The 19,998-nt window shown below is 44.2% G+C and overlaps 1 protein-coding gene across 1 annotated transcript in view; it reads right to left on the minus strand.

Annotated features, from left to right (window-relative positions):
* The window catches only part of ITIH2 (inter-alpha-trypsin inhibitor heavy chain 2), a 31,910-nt gene extending 14,281 nt beyond the window's left edge, over positions 1-17,629 (minus strand). Inside the window, exons 1-12 of the mRNA XM_025264497.3 lie at positions 17,422-17,629; positions 15,025-15,099; positions 13,143-13,175; positions 10,582-10,751; positions 8,454-8,558; positions 7,414-7,576; positions 5,960-6,067; positions 5,196-5,324; positions 4,774-4,890; positions 1,975-2,143; positions 894-1,019; positions 33-214 (exon numbers count right to left, since the gene is read on the minus strand). Of these exons, the coding sequence (XP_025120282.3) occupies positions 33-214; positions 894-1,019; positions 1,975-2,143; positions 4,774-4,890; positions 5,196-5,324; positions 5,960-6,067; positions 7,414-7,576; positions 8,454-8,558; positions 10,582-10,751; positions 13,143-13,175; positions 15,025-15,099; positions 17,422-17,505 (1,461 nt within the window). The 5' untranslated portion in view covers positions 17,506-17,629. The remainder of the gene's footprint in view (positions 1-32; positions 215-893; positions 1,020-1,974; positions 2,144-4,773; positions 4,891-5,195; positions 5,325-5,959; positions 6,068-7,413; positions 7,577-8,453; positions 8,559-10,581; positions 10,752-13,142; positions 13,176-15,024; positions 15,100-17,421) is intronic.
* Positions 17,630-19,998: the final 2,369 nt, after the last annotated feature.

A 19,998-nucleotide genomic window follows, 5' to 3' on the forward strand; every position in this document is an offset into this window, starting at 1 on the left:
ATGACCAAAAAAGGCACAGAAAACAAAGTCACCTTGAGTTGGGCAGAAGTGTCCTGGTTTCCGTAAATCCTTTGTGCCATCCCACGGTTGTCATTGGAGAGTCTCTTCAAAAAGTCATAGTCCACATCAAATCCTATCCCCAAACTGAACAAGGAGATGTTGTCTCGTATGTTCTGCTTCACATTCTTCTGGATTTTTGACAATTTCAGTTCACCTAAAGTTGATGTGGACAGGAAGGAAAGGAGTGAGGAGGCAATGGCACAAAGTTTTGGGAACATCCATGGAAGGCGGTTTCTGCAAAAATTCATCCAAACTATAAATGCACTTAAGCTTCAGCGTAGTTACATTGAGGAGATAAGACCCTGCACTAGTGTGTATCAGCAATCTGCATAGGTTAGACTCAAATTCAAATGCAAGTTTCCCCAGATTGTGGAGGTGAGGCTGAGGCATTCAGCATCCCCCTTCCAAACATCTAGAGGCTGTTGTAAGTGGGGTGAGTGTTTCAGGGTCAAACGAACTCTTCCTTTAGGAAGCATGGGTTTAAACTGGTTTAGTGCTGCATGTATGCTCAGTTGCTAAGTTGCGTCCAACTCTTTGCAACCCCCCGGACTGTAGCCCACCAGCCTCCTCTGTCCATGGGATTTCCCAGGCAAGAATAGCAGGGTGGGTTTGCCATTTCCTGGTCCAGGGGATCTTCCCAACCCAGGGATTGAACTTGTGTCTCTTGCATCTCCTGAATTGACAGGTGGACTCTATACCACTGTGCCACTTGGGAAGCCCAAGCTGGTTTAGACACTCAGGCAAATGCCATTCAAGTTCGCATTTTAAGCCAATCACGTTCCCAAGAAACAACAGGAAACATATGTATCACTAAAAATGGAAGGGGTGCTTACCTACTGTTGGATCCCCATCAGACACCAAGATGATCAGCGAGACAGAGTTGGGGTCCAACATTCCCAAGTTATTGGCTTCATTCAAAATAAAGATGGCTCGCAGCAGGGCTTCGTTGATATTTGTGCCTGGGAAAGCCAGAGAACGTGCTGTTCTGTTATATACTCTGACTTCCCGCAGAAACAACCACGTCTGGAGCCCAGGTTCATCTGTCTGGTGATGACTCACGTGTCGTTCTTTCAGCATCCAAATCATTCGACTGCTTTCCAAATTTTACCCAGGCTGGTCCAGATCCCCCAGTGGAGTAAAATATTCACTTTGTATTAACAGTGAACAGTTCCCTTAGAGATGAAGTAACCCTTTCAAAGCACCAGTCATTTTGTTAACCACCAACTTGAAGTTGCCTATTCAGCCTTGCTGATATACTTGGATACTGTTCTGCAGACAATTGTGTGTTATTCTACGTGTTTTTTTCCCTTTTTCAAATTGAAGCTTAGTTGACATACAGTGTTGTGTTAATTTATGCTGTAGAGCAAAGTAATTCAGTTTTATATATATATATAATATATTTTGTGTTCTTTTCCATTATGGCTTATCACAGGATATTGAATATAGTCCCCCGTGCTATACAACAGGCCTTGTTGTTTATCCATTCTTTAGATAACACTTTGCATCTGTTAACGCCAAACTCTCAATCCATCCCTGCCCCACCCCGCTCCCCCTTGGCGATCACAAGTCTCTTCTCTATGTCTGAGTCTGTTTTGTAGATAAGTTCATTTATGTCATATTTTAGTGATATCACATGGTATTTGTCTTTCTCTTACCGTGTGAGTCATAAGAAAGCTAGTGTCACTTACTGACACCGTTTTCTGAGGACAGAATGGTTAAAAATGTGTGTGGGATGGGGTATGCATATTATGCTTTCACCATGAACTTAGTATGCACTGTTTAATAATAACTGTATTATTAAGGCAAAGACCACTGGGGTAAGGAATCATATTTCTCAAGTGATTCTCATATTTCTCAGGACTCCGCTGAATCCTGTGGGAGTTTCTCACTGGGCTTTAGGCTAAACCCACTCACCTCCACTGGGCTGGATTTTCTCAATGTAATTCTTGGCATCTCCAACCTGTGTTTTAGTAGCTGAGACTAAGTCGTTTCTCCAGGTTCGAACATTGTGGTTGAAATCAACCACAGAGAAATGGTCTTCAGTTCGCAGGTCATCCAAAATGGTCTTCATTGCTTCCACCGTCTATTTCGAGAGAGAATGGAGAAGGGTCTTACTATATACTCTCTAAACCTAAGAAGAAATGAGGAAGCTCAATCATTCATCATTTTAAGCACTGGCTCGAGTGATAGTTCTCCCACAAACCTCATAAATCCACCTCTGTCAACACAGATCTAACACTCTCCTATTCTGTCCAAACACGTATTGTCTGCATTTTGATACTGAAAGTTTTACTGTCTTGTTTTGTCATGCATGACCAGTCTCACCAGCCTGACTTTACACTGAGAATCCTGAGCCTCAGATGTCCCATTTGTGGTGCCTGAAAATCAAATGTATTTCTCAAGTCCCTCTACTCAGCCTTCTCATGCATTAATTCCTGCTTCTCATCTTCAAACCACCACCTCCCTCTTCCTGTCTCAGCTGATGACCTGGAATCCTACTTCACTGAGAAATGGAAGTCATCAGAAGAAGATTTCTACAACCCTTGCCACCATAAACCTCCCCCGTGCCAGGATTTGTGCCCATACACTTTTCCCTGATGCCTGGTAATGCAGAAGACCTAGGAGAAGCATTTCTGCCTAATGCAAATCCATCCGCTGGTGACCTAGGTTGGGCTCTCTCTCGGCTACTGAAACGCATGGCTCTGGTATCTGTCCTCTGCCTCTCCTATATCATACATTTCACTCTATTGGTACATCTCCATACATACAATAACGCTGTCATTTTTCATGCCTTTAGAAACCTTGAACGTACCCATTTCCCCCATTTCTCAGTTTCCCTTTGCAATAAAATTCCTCAAAAGAATTGTAAGCGCACTGTCTCCATCCAAATCTTCTTTTCCTGTTCTCTCTGAAGCCCACTCCGTTCAGGTTTTCACCATCATCCCTCCACTGAAACTATGCTCATCAAGGCTGTTGCTAAATCCAATGGACTCTTCTCATCTCATCAGACCCAATCTGAGCAGCATTTGGACCAACCGGTCACATCGCTATCCTCATACAACTTCCTCATCTTCCAGAGCCTCGGCCGCTCTGGGTTTTCTCCTCCTCTCATTGGCTGCTTTTTCTTTTCTTTTCTTTTTAAATGTATGTATTTATTTCGGCTGCACTGAGTATTAGTTGCAGCACATGGGACCTTAGGTCTTCATTGCAGCATGTGGGATCTTTAGTTGCAGTGTGCAGGATATAGTTCCCTGACCAGGGATCGAACCCCAGCCACCTGCACTGGGAACACGGAGTCTTAGCCCCTGGGCCACAAGGAGAGTTGCTGGTGTAGTCGTCTTTGCTGATTCCTCCTCTTCTCCCCACATTATTCTAGTTACTGGGATAGTGTAAGGTTCGCTGTCTGTTTTCTCTTATCTATACTTCCTCCTCGGTGTTCTCGCCTGGTCTCATTGTTATGAGTACCTTCTACACTCTGGTGGCTCCTAAGTGCATGTCTCGCTCAATACCTTCTGACACCAGACTTGGAGAGCCAATAGCCTGCTTTATGTGTCATGTCCATGGGTGTGTAACAGTCGTCTCAGACTTCAGTGATGAACTAAGTGCCTGACACAAGACAGGTGCTTAATAAATCCTTGTTAAATGAGGAAAGGAAGGAACAAATAAACTGTATTAGGGCAGTGGTTCTCAAATGAGGATAATTTTCTCCCCAGGGGACATTTCACAATGTCTGAAGACACTTTTGTAAGTGTGGAGGGGGAGAAGACCACCTTCTTTCTCATTCTTTTTTTTACTTTGAATTTTATTTATTTATTTTCAGCCATGCTGTGCCTTTGCAGCTGTGCGCAGGCTTTCTCTAGTTGCAGTTCGCAGGCTTAGTTGCCTCACGGCACCTGCGATCTTCCCAGATCAGGGATCAAACCCATGTCTCCTGCACTGCAAGGGCGATTCTTAGCCATTCTTAGCCACTGGACCACCAGGGAAGCCCTCTGTAGACATCTTTGATTGTCATGACCAGGAGGATGAGTTCCATGGCATCTAGTGAACAGATGTTGCTAAACATCCTACAAGGTACAGTGTGGTCCCCACGACACGGATTCATCAGCCCCAAATGTCACAAGTGCCACTGCTGAGAACCTGGTGATATAGGTAGGCAGGGCCAATGCTTTTCCATCTCTAGGATCCTAGAACAGTAGTGAACACTTGGGTGGTCATAAGTGATTGTTGAATGAACAGAGATTCACTGGTTGGTTCACACTAGTTGAATGGGTGCACTAGGAATGTCCTTGTTCACAACTGTACCTAATCCATTAACACTGAAGGAGCCTGTGAAGAACTCCAAACTGGAAGACATGAGATGGAATGATCACCCTCAAGGAATTACAACATAACTAGAAAAACTGTGCATTAAACGTTTTTAAAGTTATTCATGCACAATGGCAAGATATTAGTCTAAAATGTCATGCAGGAGAACCAAAGGAATATGAAGCAGAAGCCTGAGCAGAGTGAGGTTATATGGAGGCGAAATTTTTCAAAAAGTCAAGTTTTGAGATAAATTTCTCCTGTTCAGAAGTCACCCAGCCTCTGTTCCTTTGTGAGCAGCCTGAACTAAGACTAGCTCTAGCGGGAAGGGGCCTCGAACAACTGCACCATCACGAGAGGATCAGAGAAGGCGTGGAGTCCTGGGTCCCACTGCAACCCAGGGCTACTCACCTGTTTCATTTTAATTCCCCACATTGAGCCACTAACGTCGATGACAAACAGGATGTTTTTGGGAATTGGGTCCATGTTCTCAGGAGCAAAGAAGTGGACAAAATATCCATTAAATACCTGAAAAACAGGACATACTTGTGAGCCAAACCATTACCAGTGTTTGGCATGTAGGAGGATGAGGGTCTGGGGACTGGGAGGGGAGAGGAGACCACGGGGAGCAGGAGGCATGATGGTCGTAAAGAAGGGAACAGAGGCTTGGCTACGTCCATCTCTCCCTTCTTCCTGCGCCCACTCCGTCCTTTTCTGAAAGGACCCAGCCTCTCCGCAGTTTACCTCCCAGGGCATTTCCCTGGGGGTTTATTCAACAAGAAACAGATCTTTGGCTCAGGCAGGGCTGGCCCCTGAGAGTTGTTTGCACCCACCTGAAGTTCCCCAACCTTCTCCTCTCTGTTCACATCATACATCACCACCAGCTCGCCGTCGACCATCGTCTCTGAGCAGTTGAGGCATTTTCTCTGTTGTGCCACCGTGGGCTTGAAGGCAACGTGTGCCTGGAAAGAGCAGTGGTGTCAGAGCCCGGTCTCTGCCCCCTCCCTGTCCGGGGGAACACCTTCTCATGCACACAGGGGAAGGCCCAGGGCCACTCTGCACCCAAGCAGCATCAATGGTCCTACCAGAGGGGCATCTAGCAGCCTTCAGCGCTGTTGGCCAGGCTTCAGTCCCTTATAAGAGATTCGAAGAATTCCTCCCTCCCCCTCACCCCCACCCCATGGAAGAAATGGCCACCACCTCTAGAAAGAGTTGGCAAAAGGTTCTTGAGGACTTTGACCCCTCCAGAGGTGGTTAGTATTGGCCATTAAGGCAGAGAGAATTAAGCTGAGTAGCTCTCGCAGTGATTAAGGAAAATTTTCTATATATTATGTGAAGACTGTCTTTTAGCTACCAGTCCAGTGGATGACTTGGGGGAAATGGGTTTCAAAATGGACAGACACGGGTCACAATGCAATGAAACAATTGGTTTCATTCTGTATGTCCTGTGGGAGGCCCTAGACTCTGCTCAGGGATCACAGTTCCTACGTTCCCTGAGCTCAGCACCTGACAATTCTTCCATCCCCTAGAGCAGAGAGGGAGAGGAAAACCCGCGAACCAGTGGCCACTCAGACTGTCACATCACGGCTTGTGGTACCTTCTGGGGTCCTTTAGATACAGTGGGAACGCCATCAAAATGCCCATCAAATGTGTCCAGAACATGAAGAGATCTTAGTCCTTGAGGTTCAATAATCCACACATCTACCTAGAAGTGGGAAAGTTACTTAAAGCATTAAAACACCTTTCAAGACTTTGAGCAAGAAGTACGATTATCAATTCTAAGTCCTCTGCTGCTCTTTTCCTCTCTAGGATCTCCCAAAGATGACCTAGCATGGCTCCACCATCCCTTCTGCAAGTTCTTTAAATCCTGTGTGATATGATGCATCTCACCAGGGAGGCTGAAAGACCCTATGGGCAACTCAGTGCTCCCTTTCTATTGCTTCGTTTCTCTGGAATTTAATTCTCCTTCTACTTCATGCCATGCCATTCCATTCTTATTTATAAGAAAATTATACATGATCCACTCATCCCCTTGAATCTTTGTCTACAGACAGTTTACAACCTGTCTGCTTCACCCTCGTCTGTGTCAAACAGAGACCAGGTGAATTGTGTTCTTCCCTGGGTTTCTTCCAGCCAGCCCTCCTCTGCCTCTTACACAGACGTTCACATGATGTTAACAAGTTTAGAGCCAAGAAAAAAGAAGCTCAGTTCTCAAGGCAAGAGATGAAGCCTACAGCAGAAGTGAGTTCAAGTTGCCCTGCACAGGCACTGCTCTCCAGGTGATGAGACTTGGGGTGCAACGGGAGGAACGTGGAACAGACAAAGACAATGAACTCAACCTTCGCTGACCTCTCATCGCACTTGGAACCAAGGAATCTAAGATAGGACTCTTCACAGATGAGAAAATTGAGGATCAGCATTAGTTGGAAGGTCAGAGGGTTGAATCGTCCCCCACCCCCACCCCCCACCAAAGGCATGTCTACATTAAATCTTTGGAAGCTGAAACTGCTACCTGATTTGGAAAAAGGATCTTTGTGGATACAGTAAAGGATCCTGATCATCCTGATCTACCCGGTGGGCCTGAAATCCAATGACAAATGTTCTTACAAGAGCAGAGGGAGATTTAAGACACTCAGAGGAGGAAATGATGTGATCAGGGAGGCATAGATCAGAATGACGGGCCACGAGGCCACAAGTCAAGGAATGCCAGCCGCTTCCAGACCACAGAAGCAGTGGGACAGACCCTCCTCAAGAGCCCTGCCAATACCTTGACTTCAGTCCGTGCCCCGAGAACTGTGTAAGAAGACATCTCTGTTGTCATAAGCCCCCTGTGTGCAATCATTTGCTATAGCAGCCACAGGAAATTGACACAGCAAGTAAGAAGATGAGCTAGCCTTGAAATGTGTACGGAAGAGGCACTTCCTTACTCCAAACCCAGAGTCAATTTCCATACACCACCCTGTCCTGCAGTGTCAAGTGGTGTGGAACACCATGAAGAGAAGATGAACAGAAAGCACAGATGGGGATCCAGCTCTAGAGGGGAGAGCTCACCTCCAGGTGCTTGGCCAGTCGTCCTGGCTTCAGGTGGAGTCTGTGCTCGTAGGACCCCAGCTTCCTCCACTTCACTTCCTGGTAATGAAGTTCAAACTGCACCTTTGCTCCAGGGGCGATGCTCACTTCGGTTTTGAAGTCCTCCATATCGAGAGCTCTGCTCCTAAAGATGCGAGCCCGCCCATGTAAGTCATCACATGTAGAATCGACGCAGAGGGCGTCCAGGCTGCCCCGGGCTAGCCACCTGCTCACTGCTTAGGAGAATGAATGGTAGGCCCAGGAGAGATAACAGCAACTTCTAGATCAATTTCCTTCCAGTAGCCTGGAATTCCTCTCCCCTCTCCTACCTGATCTTTTTCTTGCAGAGCTTCTTACAGATCTGAGTGTCATCTGCAAAGAGCTACTGGTTAGTGATCCCCTGTTACTTGCCAGGAACTTGACATATATCATTGCTATTATAGCCGCTCTAAAAGATGAACACCAAGACCTTCATTTAGCAAGTGATGACAAATGAGGTTCATAAAGGGTAAGTAACCCACTTGAGATCACATGCGAGTCAGTTGTAGGGTCAAAACTCAATCCCAGTTTAGATGATCCAAAGGACAGCACACCTTTCCCCTACTGCTGGTAAGACTCATTCTAGGGATTCTTTGCATTTTTAAAAGTCTTCATAAAGAAGACATCTATTATTTCAAATTGAATATGTATTTCCAGCACTAATGCCTTATTTACTCCCGTACGCACCAAGTCCAATGTGATCACTCATCTTGAAGTGTTTATGGTTTTAAAGAGAAAACAGCAGGGTTGTCAAATGAGGGTGATTTGAGCCTTAGGAAAAACAGTCAGCGATTTTTAGAAAATTTAAATGGTAAACAAGCAAGGTGAGATTGTGGGTAATTGGATCGTGTGGGATCAGGGAAGTACCACAAAGAAGTGACCTAGCAAAGAAGGACAAGCTTCTCTGCCTTCCTGGGGGCTGGCTTGCCATGGAGGGAATAGGCTTGAGCACAGGCAGCAATGGATGGGGACCCTGCCCTTACCTCACCAGTCCTGCCGTCTTGCCTTTCGCTCTCGCCTGTGCGTAGAGAGCTCGGCCCACAGTTTTCTCCTTAATAGAACTAGTATAAGTTGTGCCATCCACAGTCCTAAAAAATGACAGAAGGGCCACAGTTGGTCTGAATAGAAGCACAATGAACAAACAAGCTAACAACCCAACCGGGTGGACTTAATGAATTATTTATCATTTTGCACCTGGAAGGAACCTTCAAGTAGAGAGACATTTGCAGGTTTCATAAAAGGAGTTTCTTTATCTGGTAGTGTGATTTAAGATAGATGAGGTAGGCTCCTGTACCAGAAGCTTTCTCTCCCATATTGTTACTTGTGTTTAAGATGCTTCTTCCCCAGCGTTCACAGCAGCACTATTTACAACAGCCAAGACATGGAAGCAACCTAAGTGTCCACCAACAGAGGAATGGATAAAGAAGATGTGGTACATATACACACTGGAATACTACTTAGCCATAAAAAAGAATGATATAATGCCATTTGCAGCAATATGGATGGGCTCAGAAATTATCAAACTAAGTGAAATTAATCAGACAGAGAAAGACAAACATCACATAATATTACTTATAAGTGGAATCCCCCCCCAAAATTGATACAAATGAACTTATTTACAAAACAGAAACAAACTTTGAAAACAAACATATGGTTACCAAAGGGGAAATGTGAAGGGGAAGTGATAAATTAGGAGTTTGGGATTAACACACACACACCACTATATATAAAATAAGTAACAATAACCTACTGTATAGCACAGGGAACTTTACTCAATATTCTGTAATAACCTATATGGGAAAAGGATCTGCAACAGGATGGACATATATAGTTGTGTAACTGGATCACTTTGCTGTACACCTGAAACTAACCCAGCATTGTACGTCAACTATCCTCCAAGGCAAAATTTTAAAAAATGTTTCTTCATTTTCCAGGTTTACCCTTTGGATTAAGGGTTGTTCTCCTGTGCATTCCTTTGAAATGACAAATGTGCCTACGGCTGTGATTGATAAACCACTAGCTATCTGGCTGCCATGTGGTTTATAGGGTCATTCTTCCATGTATTAAGGATCCTTCGAGGGTGGAAAAGAGCAAAGAAAGATGGAGAAAAGCACTGATCGATCCCTGCCAAGTGTGTGTTTCTCTTCCTAACATCTCCCCGGGGAACTCTGTCCTCTCTTGTTATCTCTGTCCCTACCTACCTTACTCTTCGCTTGCTTTCACCTAATCTGTCCCAGCAATGATTAGTCAGAGCCATCCGATTAGAGTTTTTGAAGCAAAATAGAACATACGGCCTCTCCCTAAGGAAGTGGGAGATTACTGTCATAGAGACAGGCTTAAGGATGTTTTCACTCATTAGAAAAGAAAAGCAAATCCTTTGCAAATTCTGTTACTCTGAACAGAAGCAAATTATTTGGTCCCACCCCAAGATGACTCCGGAGAAGGCAATGGCATCCCACTCCAGTACTCTTGCCTGGAAAATCCCATGGATGGAGGAGCCTGGTAGGCTGCAGTCCATGGGGTCGCTGGGAGTCGGACACGACTGAGCGACTTCACTCTCACTTTTCACTTTCATGCATTGGAGAAGGAAATGGCAACCCACTCCAGTGTTCTTGCCTGGAGAATCCCAGGGACGGGGGAGCCTGGTGGGCTGCCGTCTCTGGGGTCGCACAGAGTTGGACACGACTGAAGTGACTTAGCAGCAGCAAGATGACTCCATGTCCAGTGGGTCCACAACTCTAAAAGCGAGAACCCCTGGAATTGCTGACCAGCAGGGTCCACTCTGGGCTTCCCTGGTGATTTACGTGGTAAAGAATTCGCCTGCCAATGCAGGAGACTCGGGTTCAGTCCTTAGTTAAGGAAGATCCCCTGGAGGAGGAAATAGCAGACCTGCTCCAGTATTCTTGCCTGGGAAATCCCATGGACAAAGAAGCCTGGTGGGTTACAGTCCAGAGGGTAGCAGAGAGTCAGATAAAACTTAGCAATTAAACAACACAAAGATGCTGGGTATACAGCCATGAAGAGTTGAGGCACTAAAGGTCCACTCTGAGAGGGGTTTGATCCTGGGAGCAGAGCATATCCAGTTTCCGGTTCTGAGTGGGAGTTACTCACATGGAGAAGTTGGAGATGAAGGCTCCTTTGGGGATCTGCACGTCAAACACGACATTTTGAGGCTGTGGAGAGTGGTTCACCACTTTGGTCTGGATAACAGTGTTGGCCACTCGAGAAGTAATAGTAGACTGGACTTTATAACTATGAACAGTCACTTGATCAACATCTTCCTGAAATCGGCAAGAAAAGTCAACTGTACTCAGAGAAAAATGACAGAACTTCACTGCATATTTGATGATAACAGTACAGAAGATTCTAAGGCATCACTAAGTATATAACTCAGCTTTTACTAAGCATTCTCCTAAATTCTTGGGATATCCTGCAGGCAGAAACTCACTCTTGTTTTAAGAAATCTTGAGATGCCTCTCCAGCGCTGTGAGTCTATTAACAATGATTCTGAAAGTTGGAATATGAGGAGGAAATAGTTGTGGGGAAGCAAGATTGGATTATGAAAGTGCAGGAAATAACTCTGAATACAGGCCAGAGGGCAGGAAAGGATTCGGGTGTGCAGTGTAGAAAGGGGACCCAGCCACTTCCTGGGGTACAGTGGGGTGGAACACACAGGTGGTCCCCAAAGCCCCACACTGCTACCTACCTTTTTGAACCTCATCTATTGCAATTTCACCTTTTCCCAGTCTTCCTGTTGTTTCCCAAATCAAAACAAACTATGAGATATAGTTTGAACAGGAGAGCTAGGCTTCCCTGGTGGCTCAGACGGTAAAGAACCTGCCTGCAATGTGGGAGACCCAGGTTCAATCTGGGTCGGGAAGATCTCCTGGAGAAGAGAATGGCTACCCACTCCAGTATTCTTGCCTGGAGAATCCTGTGAACAGAGGAGCCTGACAGGCTACAGTCCATGGGGTCACAAAGAGTCGGACACAACTGAGCAACTGAGCACGCACAAGAATGCTGATGGATATGAGTGAAGAACAGAACATCTCGCAGAGGGCATTTTGACGCGGTGATTGGCCCAGCACTGTGGACCTGGTTCCCAACCCTTCTCTATTGATTTAAGGCTGTTCCAGTATCCATATGCTCAAAGACAAAGCACTGAAAACACACATCTTTTAGGAGGTGCCTCTAAACTGCTAGGATCGTGGCAGTGATGGGACCCACTGGTTTCTGCTTTTTTTTTTTTTTCCAAAGCGTTTTACTTATTTCAATACTAGGTATCATTTTCCCCAAACTTCGCATCCAAGATTAAATCTTTCAACTTGTGAACATCCAGCTCACCTCAAGCAAAGATAAAACCCAGGCTAAGCTGTTTGTCCTTCCTCCCCCTTAACCCAGAGCTTCTCACAGCTGCTGTCCATTCAGACCATGAAGCCAAGGAAACAACTTTCCTTTTGATGTCTTCCTGCCACAGGAGGAACTACAGTAAGCCTCTACATACATACAGACCTTTGAGGTGCAGCTGCAAATTTTCAAAGATGCGAACGAGCATCTGGTTCCAGCAAGGAACCGGAACGTGTGCCATCAACATCAGGCATGAGTGAAACCGCAGCTTGTCCTCCGTCTCCTGTTGCTGATGACCCTTCAGCCCTACCGTCTCCCACCTCCTCTCCCTCCTCCATCAGTAACACCTCTGTCCTGTTCACCCCATGCCAGTCCCTGCATGCCAGCTGTTGTACTGGACCACTGTACTTCTCAAGGTACTGTACCGTCTGATTAAAAACATTATTTTTTGTGTCAGTTTTTTTTTTATGTATTATTTGTATGAAAAGTATTCTAAACCTATTACAGTGCAGCTACATACAGCTGGTTGTGTTGGTTGTGTACTTAGGTTAACTTTGCTGGACGTACAAACTCACTCTTGGAATGGGGCTTGTTTGTATGTAGGGGACTTACGGTACACCAAACGGCTCAGGGAATCGGGCCATTTCGTGTTTGCTGCTAAGTCACTTCAGTCGTGTCTGACTCTGTGCGACCCCATAGACGGCAGCCCACCAGGCTTCCTCGTCCCTTGGATTCTCCAGGCAAGAACACTGGAGTGGGTTGCCATTTCCTTCTCCAATGCAGGAAAGTGAAAAGTGAAAGTGAAGTCGCTCAGTCGTGTCCGACTCCCAGCGACCCCATGGACTGCAGCCCACCAGGCTCCTCCGTCCATGGGATTTTCCAGGCAAGAGTACTGGAGTGGGGTGCCATTGCCTGCTCTGATTTCGTGTTTAAGAGTGCCTTTTCCACACTCACGAAAGCTGTTAGGTGTCCTATTTTAAATCAAAACCATTATGTTGCAATCAATATATAGTTTTTATTCCCAAAAAAAAAAAAAAAAAAAAAAAACCACCCAAAAACCTGTGTTGTTGGCAAAACTTGCCAAAGTAAAGAAAAGGAACATTTTCAGCTCCTGGGGACATCTCTCCTGGTTGCTTACACACTCCACCCTCTCATGCTGAATTTTAAACACACTTCCAAACAGATTTGGGCAAACAGGTATTTCGAAAGTCAGGTAAACACTCTTGGTGCTGAAGACAAAGAAGGCAGCCGTATTGATTTCTCAATAATAGGTAACAGAAAAGTCATTCAGACATCAATTTTTAACAAAATCAAAGTACACTTACCGTCCTTTCTCCAGATTCTCCAGAAATACTTCTCTGTGGAAGGAAGTTGGATAAAATCATTCTTCAGAAGCGTGTTGCTTACTACTTTGAGGGCAAAAACTGTTTTATCTGTCAAGAAACATTTTCTCCTTCCATACTGAGCTCTGATTCATTCACTGGAGTCGAGACATAACTATCAAATATTCTTGAATGCTAGTTTCCCCTGGGGTGCTTCCCTGAGTAAGTGTCTCAGCGTCTCGGCTGTCTTTTGGTGGCATGCCCATCATTCTCTGATACAATGTTAAAACCAATGTTTTTAAATGAAAATATTCAACTGAGCTCATGCTGAGTAGCACAGATCACCTTTATCCTGTAAAAACCACCTCATTAATTCAAATAAAAACATCTGTTTGCCTGAGTGTTTTCATAGCAGCAAAATTCCTTCAAACCCAGACAGTGGGAAGGCATGTCTGTCTCTTCCATTAGATGCAGCAACATGGGAGCTGTAACACACGCATCTTCTCCTTGGCGTAGCCCCTGAGTTAAACATGGTAACTGGCAGATGGAAAATCCTGTATTCTAACTGCCATGCTAGAGATTTATCTGCATGAATGACTGTCCTGTGGCATGGAAAGCGGGCTGGCTTTAGAGCGATGGGTGAGCATCTAATGTCAGATGGATTTTAAAGTAATAATTCAGATGTGGGTTAGTAGAGCTTAGCTTGCCTGCTTTGGGGTGAGCTGAAATTTTTGGGGGTGTTATATGACATAGTAAGGCCAACAGTTGCCTTCTTTTAGGCTTTTTTTAATTGAAGCAAGGTTGATTTACAATGTTGTGTTAGTTTCAGATGTACAGCAAAGTGATTCAGTTATTACTACATATCTATTTTTTGTCAGATTATTTTCCCTCATAGGTTATTACAAAACACTGAGTATATTTCTCTATGCTATATAAGTCCTTGTTGGTTATCTATTTTCTTTTTTGGCCATGCTGCCCGGCTTCCAGGATCTTAGTTCCCCAACAAGGGATTGAACCTGTGCCCCCTGCAGTGGAAGAACAGAGTGCTAACCAGTAGACAGCCAGGGAATTCCTGGTTATCTATCTTATATACAGTAGTGTGTATCTGTTACTCCCAACCTCCTAACTTATCCCTTTCCCCCTTTTCTCTTTGGTAACTATGAGTTTGTTTTCTATGTCCATGGGTCTTTTTCAGATCTTTGAATGCAATTCTCAACAGCTCTTTAAGTTTTGTCTTTTAGATGAAGACCCTGACATGAGGATTTACCTATGAGGTTTCTTTTTTTTTCCTCTTAAATCTTTTTGATGTGGATCACTTTTAAAGTCTTTATTGAATTTGTTATAATATTCTTCTGTATTACGTTTTGATTTTTTGGCCGCAAGGCATGTGGGGTCTTAGCTCCTGGACCAGGGATTAAGCCACACGCCCTGTACTGGAAGGTGAGATCTTAACAACTGGAGACGGCCTCCAGCGTGGCTAGGTTGCCTGTGCTCTCTGAGCGGCTCCCCAAAACGGTAGTGACCGTGACCAGTGGGGGAGCATGTGTGGCCCCACAAGGAAGCCACAAAATATGTCCTCCTAGGAGGAAATTCTTCCATATATGACAGTAAAACCATCCCATAATCTTAAGCTTTGAACACATAGCCACGTATTGTTTAAGCGAACAACATGACCACTGCGTTCAGAGATGGACAGTCATGTGGAGGTTTCCCTTCATTTCAGCGGAAATGTGTTTCTCCCGAGTATACTACTACTGGACTCTTTGCTGCTAAGAAAAACAAGCTCTTGAGAAAATGTAGCAAAAAGCATCTCAGTCTTTTTCTTATTTTTTCATTCATGATCTCTTGCACTTATTTTCCCTTTCGGAACTGAGGTTTACTGTACCTGATACCTCCGATTCTCTGGCACAAACTGGAATTTGCCTGGAGCCAACTCCACATGGTCTCCATAGTCTGCGAACTTAAAACAAATCAGGATGTTTATTTCCATCAATGAAAAAAAGGCAGCTGGTGACAGGCAAAAAGTATTTAATATATTATTTTGTCTTGTTTTCTATATTTCTGTGCAATCTCATTTTTTTTTCCATATAATGTCTTTTTAAAAAAAAATCAATAGCTGATTTACAACATTTCAGGTGTGCAACAAAGTGATTCAGTTATATATGCTGCTGCTGCTGCTAAGTCACTTCAGTCGTGTCCGACTCTGTGCGACCCCAGAGACGGCAGCCCGCCTGGCTCCCCCGTCCCTGGGATTCTCCAGGCAAGAACACTGGAGAGGGTTGCCATTTCCTTCTCCAATGCAGGAAAGTGAAAAGTAAAACTGAAGTCGCTCAGCTGTGTCGGACTCTTTGCAACCCCATGGACTGCAGCCTACCAGGCTCCTCCATCCATGGGATTTTCCAGGCAAGAGTACTGGAGTGAGTTGCCATTGCCTTCTCTGATTATAGGTTGAATATTACAATGTATTGAATATAGTTCTTATGCTATACAGAAGGTCCTTGTGTGTATTTTATACATAGGAGTGTGTATCTGTTAATCCCCAACCCCTAATTTATCCCTCTCCCCTTTTCCCTTTGGTAACCAAAAGTTGTTTTCTCTGTCTGTTACAATGATTTCTTTAATCTTTTTGTTTGCTGGTTATATCTCGGAGGTGAGTAACTAGGAGTTAATATCTCCAAACTTGGTGGATGCAGGAATTCATTTTTCACTTTGCCTGAAGATGACAAGGAGGTACCTGGGGGAAGAGTTGCATAGATCTTAGCAGCATCAGAAATGTCTAATAAGATGTTAGAAATGTCAATATGAAAGGAATACCAGTAAGTGACTGAAAAAGCACAAGCACCTTTGGAAATCTTGCCTCCAATTCCTGGCTCCATCAATGAGGCTTCCAACACACTCTGGTGGTTTCTAAAGTGTTGGAAAATATGATAATTTCTAGGCAGACAGAGTGATTTTTTTTTTCTTGCAAATATGCCATCTTGTTCTTTGGCATTTGTATACATAATCCACCCTGTAAGTATCATAAGCTGCTGCATCTTCCAGGATATTCCCAGAATACATGTGGCTTTTCTAGTATCAGAATAGCTCTTATATGACTTTCAGTCCAAGACTTTCATCATGCTGAGGATGATCAAGGGTCTGAAGGGAAGACCTTGAGCTCCTTGGGAATAATTCCTATACTCTGCCTGCTGCCTCATCCATCTTCCCCTTTAACAGGAATATTAAATGCCCTTAACTTGGAAATCACTGTTCACTTAGGTATGACAAACAACAGTCCTTTTTAATTTTTTGGCTGTTCTGGTTCTTAGTTGTGGCATGGAAGATCTAGTTCCCTGACCAGGGATTGAACCCAGGGCCCATGCATTGGGAGCTCGGATCTTAGCCACTGGATCATCAGCTGTTTGTTGTTGTTCAGTCACCAAGTCATGTCCGACTCTTTGCAACTGCATGGACTGCAGCACACCAGGCTTCCCTGTCTTTTACTATCTCCTGGAGTTCGCTCAAATTGATGTCCATTGAGTCAGTCGTGCCATCCAACCACCTCATCCTCTGCTGCCCCTTTCTCCTTTTGCCTTCAATCTTTCCCAGCATCAGGGTCTTTTCCAGTGATTCAGGGAAGTCCCTCAACCACAGTGCTTTGAAAATGGCTTTTCTTATACTCTTACGTAAAAGAGTAATAATGGTATTTCATAATAATAGTTATGAGAGCTAATAATTATCAAGTTCTTGCTCAGGTTCGCACTGTGCTGGGTAGTTTACAAATGTCACTTAAACCTTATAACCATCCTTTGGATCAGATCAGTTAATATCCCCAGTTTCTGAGATAAGGAGAGGCAGCTGTACTCCATAAATGCTACACTATGGGGCCAGCCCATGAACTCAATTCTCATGAAAAGCCCATTAATGCTTTAAAGGGTAAATACACATTTGAGTAATTTCAACAGCGAACACTTCTACTCAGATGAACTTTATCATAAATTTCTAACCCTCACAGGATACAGTCCTTGAACAGCAACAGGTAATAGGCTTTGCTGGTGGCTCAGATGGTAAAGAATTCACCTGCAATGCAGGAGACCCAGGTTCAATCCCTGGGTCAGGAAAATCCCCTGGAGAAGGGAATGGCTACCCACTCCAGGATTCTGTCCTGGAGAATCCCATGGACAGAGGAGGCTGGTGGGCCATGGTCCATGGGGTCGCAAAGAGTCAGACACGACTGAGAGACAATCTATTTACCAAACTAACACAGGGAGCCTACAGCAAGGAGTCTTCTGGAAGTACTTACTTCTGAAATTCCATTGGTGGGGATTTCAAAGCCTCTCGATTCAGAAAGGAAGAAGCAGAGGAAAAAGCACGCGAGCCCCTTCATCACGCTGGGTGTCTCTGCCCAGCTCTCAGGCACGGGGTCTGGGAGGGAGCCCAGTGTCCCCTGAACCACGATCAGAGAGGCACAGCAGAGCAGTACAGTTGGGCTTTAAAAAGAAGAAAAGAGAAGAGAGCTCTCAAACTTTGCTCCAAACAGGACAAATATTTGTTCTGGAGTTCAAACTTAAGCTCTGGGGGTGGATCAGATGCCCAGAGGTTATTCAAACAGCCAAGCCAGAGGTAGTCCCTGGGCTGTGAGAGTATGTCAGGGTCAGATGGATGTGCAGTATTTTTTTTTTTCCCCTTTCTGCTGATTTCTGTTCATCTTAAAATCAAAGAGATCTAAAGGTCAGTGTCATCCTCTTTGAAAGACCAGGTGAGGAACTTTCCCGAGAAATTGAGTCAGATGGGAAAAACCTAAAGTTAGAAAGTTTCTGGAAACAAAAGCCTTAAGTGAAAGCAGGAGGAATTTAGGGAAAGGAGGAGAAGAAACCCCAGAGTTTCTGAGCAAAGCACTCATGAGCAATGCTTTTCTCCCTCTCCCTTTGATTGCCGAGAACCTATTTCATGAAAGAACTGGGTGAGAAGCAGTGTGGGAGGCACGCCCTGCAGCGAGGAAGCTTCGGGAACATCTTTGATGAAGAGAACAGAGTCTGTTCCCACTGCTTCCCGTCAGCCTCATTCAGGTCGGTGGAAAATCAGCTCCCCCTAGTCCCAGAACCAGGGACAGCCCAGCCTGGAATCCCTTCCTGCTCACGGTCAGGAATCCTAGTAACAATGATAACTAGGATTCATGAAGTTCTCTGTGGTATCAGTCTCTTTTACTTGCATTAACTTTAGCCCTTTACTTTTCAACTATAAAAGAGCCATATCAGGTGTGTACTTCATTTATCTCCATTCACAATGGAGGAAAAGAAGATTTGGTAATTGATTCCCCATCTCACAGTCAGCAAGTGGGGACTTGATTCAAGGTTGAGAATCAAAGTTCAGTAAGTGCCAGGAGAGGCGCCCTGGGTTCCCTCCCTGGGATCGGGGTTCCGGGTGTGAATTTACACTAAGGTTTACCTGTGGTCCCCAAGCTGGGTGACCAGTCTATTTGATGAAACTTTTTCCTGAGCCTCTACTCCAGACATCTGCTTGCACACAGCCAGGCTGTGGACCCCAGTCTGGCCAGCTCCCATGTCTTTTCTGGCAGTTTCCTTTACCAGGATGGAACTACCGCCTTTCTGTCCAAAGTTGTTTGATCCAGCACCTGGTCAGGGAGCTGCTGCTGAAATAATTTCTCTAAAAGTTCACTAACACAAGGGAACTTGCACCCCATGAAAACAGGAAGTCTGTGATGACCCGTGTGACCTGTGATGTAGGGCTGTTTCTACTAGATCTGCTTTCCATGGACCTGACATTCACCGCGTGGATTGCAGTGAACCCAGGAAAAACAGATCACTTTTCTGAGACTGTCTTCTGGTTTGCTTTAAAGGGACATGGCTTAAAGTTTATTTCAAAAACAAGGCAAGGAAAGAGAAAATAAAACACCATGCCAAAGAAGATAAACTGACATTCAAATAACACAAGATGATCTTTAAAAAACTACAAATTTGTTAAATCCAAGCACGTGCCCAAAATAACTGGGAGTGTTGCTTCAAATGTACCATAAATGCAAATGGATTAAATTTATCTGTAAGATTATGAAGATTTACTGATTTTTTAAAAAAAGTTCAACTTTATGCTGTCTCTAAGATTTACATTTTATCTCCAAGGGACAAAAGCAGACTGAAAGTTGAGATTGCATTAAAATCTATCTTATTTTTTCTAAATACTTGAAAATGGGGGTTACAAAGATGGTATTGGGTTAAGACAGACATTAGAGCAAATAATAATAAAAGAAAGAAGAGAATTAAATCTATGATTATTAACTACGTGCACATTGTTGTGAAGTGCCTCTCTCTAGAAATTGTTCATCTAGCAAAACTAAAACCCTGTCCCCAGGAAACAGTAATTCTCCATTCTGCCTGCCCCCAGCTCCTGGCAACCACCTACTACTTGTTTTTCCTGTGAGTAAGATCTCCTTACATACCTCGCGTAAGTGGAATCATCCAGTATTTGTCCTTTTGTGACTGGCTTATTTAATTTAGCATAACATCCTCAAGGTGTATTCATGTTGTCATTTACATCAGGATTTCCTTCTTTATTTATCAGACGTCCCTGGCAGTCCAAGTGGTTAAGACTTCGCCTTTCAAAGCGGATTTGATCCCTGGTCAGGGAGCTAAGATCCAAAAAAAGACAAAACATCAAACAGAAGCAATATTGTAACAAATTCAATAAAGACGTCAAAAAAAAAAATGGTCCACATAAAAAAAGGCTGAATATAATCATCTACTGTATGTATATATCATATTTTCTTTATCCATTCATCCTGCCGTGAACACTTGGCTTGCTTCCATTAAACAAGTATATTTTAAATTTTCCTCTGTGATATTTCACAATTAAACATTTAAAA

Source organism: Bubalus bubalis, chromosome 14 (genome assembly GCF_019923935.1).
Source record: "Bubalus bubalis isolate 160015118507 breed Murrah chromosome 14, NDDB_SH_1, whole genome shotgun sequence".
NCBI lineage: Eukaryota > Metazoa > Chordata > Mammalia > Artiodactyla > Bovidae > Bubalus > Bubalus bubalis.